The sequence below is a fragment of the Dreissena polymorpha genome, chromosome 7 (genome assembly GCF_020536995.1).
Source record: "Dreissena polymorpha isolate Duluth1 chromosome 7, UMN_Dpol_1.0, whole genome shotgun sequence".
Taxonomy (NCBI): Eukaryota; Metazoa; Mollusca; class Bivalvia; order Myida; family Dreissenidae; genus Dreissena; species Dreissena polymorpha.
The window spans coordinates 43886590-43898730 of NC_068361.1; the positions used below are offsets into that span (position 1 = coordinate 43886590).

The 12141-nt window shown below is 34.3% G+C and overlaps 1 protein-coding gene across 1 annotated transcript in view; it reads right to left on the reverse strand.

Annotated features, from left to right (window-relative positions):
• LOC127837917 (coiled-coil domain-containing protein 180-like) overlaps positions 1 to 12141 on the reverse strand; it is a 103247-nt gene extending 91106 nt beyond the window's left edge. Inside the window, exons 1-10 of the mRNA XM_052365372.1 lie at positions 12019 to 12141; positions 11677 to 11821; positions 9762 to 9864; positions 9268 to 9361; positions 7057 to 7145; positions 6310 to 6419; positions 4802 to 4906; positions 3259 to 3393; positions 2315 to 2410; positions 25 to 188 (exon numbers count right to left, since the gene is read on the reverse strand). Of these exons, the coding sequence (XP_052221332.1) occupies positions 25 to 188; positions 2315 to 2410; positions 3259 to 3393; positions 4802 to 4906; positions 6310 to 6419; positions 7057 to 7145; positions 9268 to 9361; positions 9762 to 9864; positions 11677 to 11745 (965 nt within the window). The 5' untranslated portion in view covers positions 11746 to 11821; positions 12019 to 12141. The remainder of the gene's footprint in view (positions 1 to 24; positions 189 to 2314; positions 2411 to 3258; positions 3394 to 4801; positions 4907 to 6309; positions 6420 to 7056; positions 7146 to 9267; positions 9362 to 9761; positions 9865 to 11676; positions 11822 to 12018) is intronic.

Genomic DNA, 12141 nt, shown 5'->3' on the forward strand with positions numbered 1-12141 from the left:
CTCATAGTGTTGTCTCCAACAAACCTGAATTGTTCAATTGCCAGTTCAGTTTTCAGGATTTTCCAGTCATCCACTCTACGACGCCAGACATTGTTCTGGGCACGCTCCCTCTCAATGTCGCTAGACATCAGTCGCACGTAAAGGTCCCCATAAGCTCGCCTGTTACTGAGCACAGTCTGGTTAATCACCTGTTGGCAGAGAAACAAATATGAAAACACAGCATTAAGTTTGTCTCTGGCCTAAGAAGAGTCTGGTATATCACCTGTAGTTAAAAGACAAATATGCAAACACAACACTGAGATTGTCTTTGGCCTTCACACCAAGTCGTTTTTTCACTTAACTAGGCAAAGAAACGATTGTGAAAACACACCATTAAGTTAGTCTTAAGAATAAGAACAGTCTGGTTTATCAGCTGTAGAAAGAGAAAGGCATATGTAACCACCATGTTTGTATTTAGCTGTAGAACAATATGTTTTCATGCAGCCACAACAAACTGTTCAGTTATTCAAGAAAAATTCTATGCTAGGTCATATTCTGAATAAAATATTACCTATTATGATATATTTAGAATGTAATATAATACTATTATCTCATGTAACAACTTGTTCCCTTGGTAATATAACCCTTATAAATATTTTCATCTTAACTTGTGTAATATAACTTTTTAAACGTTTTAATTGGCCACTCACCTTTTTCACCTATCACGTTGAGTTATTTTGCTGAGGTTGCAACATCAAGCTACATGTATAGAAACCACTTTCCGATGATATTAACTAAAATAATGATTTTCTTCGAAATTTTAAAAGCATTTGTTAAAAAAGACCTTACGCTCATTTCCATTTTATAAAATAATTGATTACACTCTTATTAAATCAAATATACAGAAAATAATAACATATGTTTTGGTTGTTTTTTAAAGTTTCAAAATTTAGTGTCAAGATTGATAATTCTCATTTCTCATCCACAAATGTACATGTATGCACCACACTATTATATTAGTTAAGGCTCCAGCAACTGTTAAGTCTGTGCGCCGTCTTATGAAAAATCTAACGATAAATTTAAATTTCTAACAAATTTTTACAGCTCAAGTCAAATAGAAATATTGTAATAACATGTTCCTTCAAGGGACCATTTCACATTTTGGTACATGGACAAAATTGAGAAAAAATGTTTTAGATTTGCAATGTTCGATGTAGATATGATATTTGCCTGGAAACATGAATTCTGAGCATTTAATGTACCATGATTTAAAATATCTAATATACGCAGAGCTCCAGATAAGAGGCGTATCTGCATATTTACGCATTGAAAAAAAAAGCATTAAAAATCGGCCCAGTATGTAACAAAGCGCATATATCAGGGGGTAAAATACCCTTTAGACTAAATCCTTTTCTGGAGCTCTGAATATATGCATCTTTTGAAAACCTGAAAATTATTAAGCGTTTCAACACTAAGCGATTGAATGATTTGGAGTTTTGTTGTAATCATTATATTTTTTACATTACGAGGATTGCTTATACATGTATAAAGTTTAGAATACACCACTCTCTATATAAGCACAGATGGCAGTGTTTTCAGTCCAGTTGAGGATGACTTATTTTTCTATAATTTTATTCTTGTTTTTTTACTTTAGCTATTTAGTTCCAATTTATCAATTTCAACCATTCAATGACAAACTTCAATGCATGCCAAAATCTGTGAAAAGGTCCCTTTAAATAAATGACATGTGAATGATTCAATGGAAATGAATGGACATACAGATAGTAACAAAAAGGTTGCGATTTAGTCATAACACTTTTTCAAAAACTTCAATTAACTGTGTAACACAATGTTCATTAAGGCAGACCAATGCTATTTTAGCATGCAAGGGGCTAGGGAGCGAATTCCATCAAAGAAGTTCTTTTAGGGATAAGAGCCTCACTGGTATATAAGGTCTCTGCTAAAAAGTGTTTGGCACATGTGCTTCTGACCTAAGCGACCCAGGTTAAATCCCATTTCTGGAAGCATGTGAGTTTCGTTGGTGGTCACAATACCAGACAGGTTGGGTTTCCTTCAGGTATTGCGGCATAACCCCCACAACACCAGATCACACCAACATTGAAAATCTTTCAGTAACGCATTAAAATAGCTTGTCATTGCAACTATAATTCCAAAACATTTACCTAATTTCATAGGTGTAGTAAATTCAATACAAATGAGTGTTGGGACACACTTGCAGTCCTCACATTAGGCAGCGTAAGGCATGGGAGGACCTCAAATTTGTTAATACACATACAGCAAAAAAAGGCCCTCTAGGAGCCTGATAAATTTGTACCTGTGACTCCTTGTCAAGGAACCTTTGTAGATCTGGGGCCAGGATGTGAGCAATTTTTTCCAGCGTCTTTGCATAGTCCTTGAACACTTGACGAATCTGCAATACATTACGATGCTTGTTTGCACAGTTTAATGACAATGCTTCACACAAATACAGAAAGAGATTTCCAATACAAATGGTTGAAAGCCAGTTGATTAATAAAAATGCTGGACTTTCAGTCCAGTAAATTTGAAATTTGCTTTATCTCTAAAGATATCTTTTGTACAAATGATACAGGAGATACAGGAGAGATACATCTCTTGTGCTGCAGGAGATAGTGGCACAAAAATATAACATATATTTTCATGCAATAAAAACTATATGAAACATTGACTTAAAAAAACACTAAATATTTGGCCCCTAATGTGATAACAACTCCTCCATGGCTCTGTCACCTATGTTCAAGGAATAATATCTAAAGAGTGTGAGGGTCACTGGGATGAAAAAGCATTTGTGACATGTACACCTTATGGCAATTACAGAGGAATTAGTAGGTTTTGGAAGATCAACAATTTTATTTCTCCATTGATCTGAGAAATTGATATTGTTAGTGAGTGGCGCATATCAATTATCAAAATAAAAGAGGTAAACTGGATAATTTCTTGAAATAACATAGTGTTGACAAAAAAGGCGCCAATGCCAAGTAAAACAGTTAAAATTATTTGTTATTGTTCACTGCTTGAAGCAGTGCATTATTGTTTTTAATTCACAGATATTTTTTCCCTACAAACCACAGAAAAAGCATGGAATAACAGTTTTAAGTTTCAATTTAATAGCTTGAGATAGTCAGAAAAAGTTTGCTTCAAAACGTACAACATGTTATGCCAACTTACAGATCGACCATCAAACTGATTGATCAGTCAATATCATAGCATAGATTGCCAAGCACACAATCACAAGCTCACCATTTCCATCCGGTCGTCTTCCACCTTCTTCAGAGAGTCATCAAGGGAGACGATCCAAGATTGACGCTGCTCGGATTGCGCCTGTATGTCCGCCCAGAGATTGTTGAGAGCGTTGAGAGAAAACGAAAGTAGATCCTGAAAATATAGGAATACAATATGTAACTACAGTCCACTCTCCTTATCTCGACATCGGATATCTCGATATTCACAAAATGTCAAAGTAAGCTCAATGTATCAACTTCTTTCCTTCTATATCTATATAAATAAACATCGCATATCTCGATTTTCGTTAGGTCGAAGAATTCAATATCTCGATATAAAATTTTGTCCCGAGTCCCGATTTTACATGTATTTACTGCAGTTTATCTCGAAGTGTTTAAGTGTCAGCAAAAGGTGAGAATTTTTTCGTTGATACTTCACCTTCCCGCTTGGCCCGGCTGCTCCTGATACTGTGCCATAGAAAATTGATCCGTTAAATTGCATCATTGATCACACGTGTGTAATGTCGTTAGCCATTAACACTTGAGTAAGGCCTGTCACTTTAACTGTCACTTTAACATCAATTAACTTCAATTAATACACAGTATGCCGAAAGACTAATTGTTTTTACAAACAACATTCCAAAATGCATGAGTTATATTTTTGTGTATATAAACCGTCGGAAATTTGCAGAATGTTGTTCTATCATTGAACTCCAACAGTCATTATCATGATAATAAAGACAAGACTCAAAAAAGCTTTTCATTTGTAATTGATGCTGTACTAATAATAAATTGAACTTTGCATTTCAAACTACTAAATGTACAAGTACAGTTCAGTATTCCGGAACGTGATTAACGCATGTTCAGATGGAAAACCCTTGTCTTGATTGGACATCAATTGCATCATAACTTTAAATAGCAACATAACCAGATGTTTACTCGACAGTTTAGAAAAATTATAACCGCACGTGTTCATGCAATTCTGTTAAACTGAAAACGTCATTTTAAGCATTTAAATAGCAAAATTAATCATGCCTTGTAAAAACATGTATATATTAGGTAATATATAGGGTAGTAGAGAATATTATGCCACACGGTGACGGCTTTAGTAAGACCACTGAGCAGGTATTTAGATGTTAAAACAAGGTAAATTTTTGTCTCATTTTTTATTTGAAAACGCCTAATCGGATACCTCGAACTCTCGTTATCTTGATATTTTTTCTTGTTCCCGCCAACTTCGAGATAACGAGAGTGGACTGTATTTTCAGAGGATATGCAAAAATGATTCTTTTAAACTTAAAAAAACCCATTTAGTGATAATTTTTAAATTTGAAGTGGTTATGAGCAATTTCATTCTTACTTACATCAAGGTCATTTCAATCGTAATTTATTAATTAAAAAAAAAATTGCCCCCCCCTCTTCTATAAAAATTTATGGTTATTTTTATTAACAACCAACCTTATCTGTCTCTATGTGGGCAAGTTTCCTTGCTATCTCCTTATCAACCAACCTTATCGGTCTCTATGCAGGCAAGTTTCCTTGCTATCTCCTTATCAACCAACCTTATCTGTCTCTATGCGGGCAAGTTTCCTTGCTATCTCCTTATCATCTTCCTCAAGTCTTTGCAGGAGACCAGAACAGGCCTCAGAAATGCGGGGCTCCATCTCCTGAAATACGTAACAAACAGGCTTCAAGTAGAGGCACTCAAAATGCAAATCAATTTTAAAATAAAAAAACAACAATTATTACAAACACTTATTCGTTGTTTAATGGCTTTTGATTGATGATAATCTATAAACAACATCATATTTTATATACATTTCTTGGTCACCACTGTTTATTTTCTCGTTTACTTGCTGTTGTTTTCTTGCTGAATATGGACTTCCATAATATTATTACTGCACTAGTTTCCGCATTTTGTATAATCTAAACAAACATACAAAGAACAAAATATTTTATGGGGCTTGAAAATGGAAACCTGTAAGGTGACAAAATTACATGGGCCAGCCACTCAGCCCCTGTTATTGATTTCAGTTGATAATTATCTATAACCAGTACATTATTTCCAAAAGTTTGTCCTTAAATTTGCACCAGATATATAATGTATAATAAATGTTTGGAATATTTGAAAAAAGTTTACCATTGACCAAGCTAAGAACTTTTCCCATAATTTAAAGTTCAAAAGGCAAGCCAATGATTAAACTATTAAAATTGCCTTGCACCTACAGAATATTAAGCCCGCTGTATAAAAAATTAATTCATGCTAAAATCGCAAAAGTTCAAATGAAGGAAAATAATGATCATTTCATCAGAAACTGTTGGTAAGAACTACATTCAACAATGTTTAGATTGGAGAGCTCTATGTTCAAATGTAGTGCACTCATTCAATTTTCACAACAGGGATCACAAATAATGTAAACTACATAATGATACCGATTTCAATTATTTCTTATTATTTTGAGCAATAAGATTTCCCTTACAAAGATTTTTTGATTAGGTTTAATACTTAAACAAGAGCACTGCATAGTGGGTGCCAACGCTCAGCTGCGGGTGCAGTTTTGAATAAATGAAAGCTTGTCAGAAGAAAAGTTTGTTGTTGTTTTTTTTAGAGGTCACAGTGACCTTGACCTTTGACCTAGTGACCCAAAAATGGGTGTGGCATGTAGAACTCATCAAGGTGCAGCTACATGTGAACTTTCAAAGTTGACAGCCGAGCTAAAAATACTGTGGAGTTCGACTTTTACACTGAACGCCTTAAATATTTTGAGCACCATGGTCTCATTGTAAATAACAAGCAGTGTAGTTGAAGTTTAAATCATTTCCCACTCAGAAGCAAAGTGAAAATGGCTAATATATATGAAACAATGAGCATAAAACCAGATCAGCCTGCAAGTACATTGCAGTCTGTTCAGGTTTTATTCTGTTTGCTGCTCATCAGTACCCAATGGTAGAAATTGAAGCCTTTACAACTTGAATCTAGTAAGAAAGGTCTTGAATTGTATTTCATTTTCTAAGACACATCAAATGTCTCAAAGTGTGTATCCGATTGGTTAGGGGTTAAGAAGCTTACAGCGTTGATCAGACTCAACTCCTGTTGCATCTCATCCACGGTAGACTCATGTCTCTCCTTACGGCTGGCCGCTATACGCTCAATTATATTTGACTTGTCCTTGGCAGCCACTGTAAATCACATTAACAAGTAACAGTGGTATATACCATTATACATCATGTGACTTGCCCATATAAAATCTTCATAGAATCATCTCTGCATAATTTTAAAATGCAATTAAATTTGGAGGTAATATAATTCCATCTTTTATTAAAAGAAAATGACACACAAATATTATAATGAACATGGCGCAGCATAAATTGATAAGGTATTCATTACACTTTCAGTGTTAAATTAAAATTATATGTATTGTTTAATTGTTATTCATTGATTCCAAACTGTACATTTGATGATTACAGTTACTTCATGCTGTAAATTTTCCAATTGTGCTAAGCTACTTTTCCCCAAACATTGTAAACAAGAGATGTGTTTGTCAGAAACACAATGCCCCCTACTGCGCCGCTTTGAAGCAATATATTTCTCCTTTAACCTTGAAGGATGACCTTGACCTTTCACCACTCAAAATGTGCAGATCCATGAGATACACATGCATGCCAAATATCAAGTTACTATCTTCTATATTGCAAAAGTTATTGCAAAAGTTTAACCACAGAATGACAGACAGACAGACAGACAGACAAACAGGCCAAAAAGAATATACCCCAAATGATTCGATCTGGGAGCATAAAATTCAAATTCAGAACATACCAACAACATCAGGCAGTCCTCTCACTTCCCTGCCCTCAATGGAGCTTACTGGTTCCTTCATCTGGGAACCAATGTACTCAGCATACTGCCTGTGTAAGGATAAGGAAATATTACTTTTGTACACACGTGAATACAATTGAATTTGCCATGGACAAAAGCACAAACATCTCTTTGTCAAGGACAAGGTCATGGACGGAAAAATATGCCCGTCTAAAAAGATTGACCCCATGAGATGTCATATTCGTTTGGTAAATTCTACATTTGTTACATAAATAAAGGGCAATAACTCTAAAGAGCCTTTTGTGATTTGGCTGGCTTTTGAATTTGGCCCCCATTTTATGTTAAAAAAACCATTTCCAGAAAAACAAATAAGCTGCCAGCCAAACCGCCCATCCATCTGCCAAAGTACACCCACAATACACCCTGTCAACAGATATGCATAAAAAAAAAAAAAAAAAAATGTAGTTTCCATCAATTCGAATTTTGTTAAAGTTTAAATAATTTTTAGTTTTTTAATGGAAATTGAATATCTACATTTTCATTTTACATTTATTTTTAGTAACTCTAACCTAGCAATCTCTCTACCCAACCCCAAACCCTATGCAAATGTGATGTCTCATTATAATGTATAAGGTCATTAAACAGATAAACGCTTACCCATGTGATCCGGTGAAAACTTTTTTAATGACCCACCCACCATATATGTAATCCTTAATGAATTCTAAAAAAAGATATTTATGTATTAAGTTTGATGACAAGTCAGATGTTTGATGTTTCATTATACTATCTTGAGTTACTGTTCAATTATTGACCAGAAACCCTTTCCTGTATTTTCAGTAACTCTGACCTTTAACCACTATACCATAAGCAAGTCTGAAGAAAGAATCGACATACAGCAGAAAAAGATTTTGATGTCAATATACAGTGGAAACCCTCTAAACCGGATCCTCTCTATACCGGAATCCTCTCTAAACCGGACTAATTGTCCAGTCCCATTTTTCCCCCTATAAAACCATGCGTAAAATATCTCCTCAAAACCGGAATCCCCTCAATTCCGAATACCGATCATTCTTTGGATCAAAATTGGGTCATTCCATACATAATTGGACCTCTCTAAACCGCTCAGGGCCGGTTTATTGCACCTTAGACTTAGTGTAAAAAAGTTGTGAACAGCGGATTAAAGACGCGTGAAATTAATAAAGGTGGTAAAAAAAATTGCAAACTGTAAAAATCGCAAAACAATTACAAAATACTTGTCCTGTGACGAACATGTACATATCGATCAATGGAGGTGATAAAACTGATTATAATTACTGATAACAAACATAGAGTTCTTTAGTGTGTTTTGTTTTTGATGTAGGAAGCCGTGCTAAATTTTAATAATCTTAATGCTATTTAATTTTATTACAATTGCTAATTTAGTGTCATATAAATTGGTGATTTGTAGAGTTATTGAAGCAGTTGCATTAAGATATTGATGTAGATTTTCAAATTGTTAATTAAGATAACTAAGACTAAAAATGTTCGAACCTCCTTTCAAGCGAATGCGCGTGTCATTGTCTCTTCAAGACGAAATCAAATTGATTAAGAGTCAGAGATGTTCCCTAAACCTACAGTAACGATGCTGTCAGAGAAATATGGGGTAGGAAAATCGACGATCGGGGATATCGTGTGAAGAAAGTAAATTCACTTAACAACTGCATACATGTAAAAAATAGTTTGTTTTTCAGGGTGCACTGTTTGATTTATGTTGCTGATATATGTAAATAAACTATTCAAATTTGCTGAAAGTGTTTTTTCCACATTAGGCTATGTAATTGACTTTCTGAAAGTAAAATAGTAAATGAAATCTCTAAACCGGAATCCTCTCTAACCTGGAATTTCCTGTCAGTCCCGGGATTGTCCGGTTTAGAGGGGTTCCACTGTAAGAAGTTCCGTAAAATATAATATCTAATTTTTTTCTAAAGTTATTAAGGGTAAACACCACTTTGATGATTAAACACGCACGCCCTTCCAGTGATGTATCCCAACTATATTTAAAAAATTTGTTGACAATATTCAGTACATTATTATGTAATCTGGTTGAATAAATACGCATCTTCACAGTTTTATGAATTTTAAAATGCAGGTAGCCATGCATGCTACCAGCATTATTTATAACACATAAATCCGATTGTCTGACAGATTGCGCATTGTCTGACTGGCACTTACTTGTAGGCCACAGGGTTCTCAGTGAAGGGATCATTTGGGAAGCCATCAGCCCAGGTACGCTGCCTTTCATCCAGGAGCCCATGTTCAATGTCATCTGAAATTTTCACTTACATTTATACCTTATTTATAGCTGATTGGCTTTAATATTCACTTTACTTGCCACAGACATAAAAGAAAAAGGAAGACAAACACAGAAAGTGTAATATCTTATAAAAATTTTTTTTTAATAAATGATAAATAAAGACTGCTTTAATACCTTAATTGCAAGAATAAGACTAAGAAATTACTTCTATTTGCTGTAGCAATGTATAAGAAAATGTTACATGAGTTGCCCAGTTTCAACCATGCTGCTATTTAGCAGCATCCTGTACAATTCATGATCGTAGATCTTTTCCTAAATATGTATATCTTTTATTTTCATAATTCAATTTTCCAAATCAGTATTATGGTTTCCAATTTCTACATGGCATCAGAAATGAACTGTAGGATCATACCCTTTGTCAGATGAACAACCGGAACACTTGCACCCAGCTGGGAGGACTTTGTAACAGTGGTAGAATCTCGCTGGATCTTTGTCAGGCTACGATTTAGTTGAACCTATAATTAAAAGAATGAGATTGAAATATGGTAGAGTAAGTAAAAATGAAAGTACTGCAAAGTCATAAACGTGTATCAGTTAATACAGATAAATTACAGACTTTGCAAGTACAGATTTTAGAAATGTGCTTTAAAAAATCATGATTATCCCTGTTTTCTGAAAATGGAAAATTCCACCATCTAAAATTCAATGCTAATAACAGCACAAATTATATACTAAAATCAAGCAAAAAAAATGCCCAGGTATACTCGTGATGGAAAAGCATCCCAAGTTACGGTGCAGCATTAATTATTTGATTGTGCCACTTAATAAATATATTTTTAAAGTAAATCAAGTAGGTATACTATGTTTATATCAAGCATACTGTAAAATAAACATACTATTTGTATCAAACAAGTTTCAAATATGCATGATTAAATGTATATTCAAAACAAACAAGTGAAAAAACTTAACTTTTTTATTATAACTGATGCCATTTTAGAATGCACTGAATTATTTTTGATGGACATGGGTTTAAATAATTTTCTGTTTTATGTTGTTGTTGGAAATATAATGTCATCAAAAACATATTATATTGTACAATTCCCTGATATTAAGCATCTCCTGATATTGATCATCTTGTTTACATTAAGAACACAGCTCTAGTGATAATATCACACACAATTTCTCCGAGTATTTTATTTCACTTTATTACGCTTGAAAACAAGAGCACCGCATAACGGGTGCCACGCTCGGCTGCCGGTGCAGTTTTTAATAAATGAAAGCTTGTCAGAATTTATTTATTTTTTTAGAGGTCACAGTGACCATGACCTTTGACCTAGTGGCATGTAGAACTCATCAAGGTGCAGCTACATGTGAAGTTTCAAAGTTGTAAGTTGAAAACCTTAACAAAATGTAAAGGTTTTAGCACAACGCGGACAGCTAGCTGACAATACCTCAGCTTTTCTCAAAAAACTGTCGAGCTAATAAACACAAATAAAACCAAATATGAGGAAAATCAGGCATAATTGCGTTTCAAAATCTTCAACTAAAATAAACAAAATGTATCCATATTCCATTCATTTCATTGTTCCTCTTCATTAAATTTCCACATAAATTGCAAAAAGAAGCTGATGCCTGCATTACTGTAGTGGTAATAAGAACGAACTTTCACATTCTCTTGATTTTCAGAAACAGTTGTATGAAATCATTGTAGATTTTACCATAAGAGAAGTGCCTCAGTGGGAATACCCCTGTTCTGATTGAACATTTATCATATCAAATCTTTTTAAAGTTTAGTGAATCAAATTTTTAATTTTAGTTGGTGTTATGCATATTACAATCGTGTGCTATCTCTATCAATCTATCTCTGATTACTGCCAACTGCTCTTTCGGGTATTATAGGCAGAGGGACATTATCGAGTCCGTTTCCTGAGAAGAACCAGTACTTGGTGTTTATGGAGGAGATAATGAGAACGCTCCCAGAGTACGGAGCGAACCCACAAACTCCTGATCGCTAGGCGGACACCTCATCCACTACACCAACGCGATCTTGACACATCTCTTTCCGGATGTGTCATCTTGATACCAGGTAAACAACTTGTGTAGTGGATATAATTGCAAGTGTGTATGAAACTATTGGGTTTACGTGGTTAAACACACTTAAAATTTTTACATGGATTTAACAGGAATTAAATAAAGCTTTGAAGGTAAATCATTTATTGCTGCATTGTTTGCATGAATTCTAAAATTCTTTTACTTCTTACCTTAACTGCTAGATACACAGTAATCTGAGGATAATATTTAAGTTTGCAATTTAAGTAAAATATTACCTGTGCTTCAAACATCTGTCGGTAAATCTTGCCACTTGGGACAACTCTCATTGATTTTGTTTCAGCCATTGTGAGAATGTTCACGTCTCACACTTCAAACATTAACGGTATAAAACTTGAGAGCTTTACGGTGAGTTGAACATCACTGAAAGAAACCAGCGCAAATGTTAAGCAAATGAATAACTATGATAAAGTCATCGAAATATTTTTTAAATTATTGCACTAGCATTCTAATTGACAAAAAAATGTAACGCATTTGGTAAATCATAAATACAGTGAATTAACGATTAAACGTTTATGGGACTTAAATTTTCAATAAGTGTCATTCCACAGATAGTTTACATTTTAAGAGCCGTTTACTTCCATTTACGTTTGTAATTTTACATGTAAATCGCCATTTTGACTCGTTTCCACAACAACAAGTGCCCGTTGGATAAAACCTACGACGAACAGTAACGATTGCAG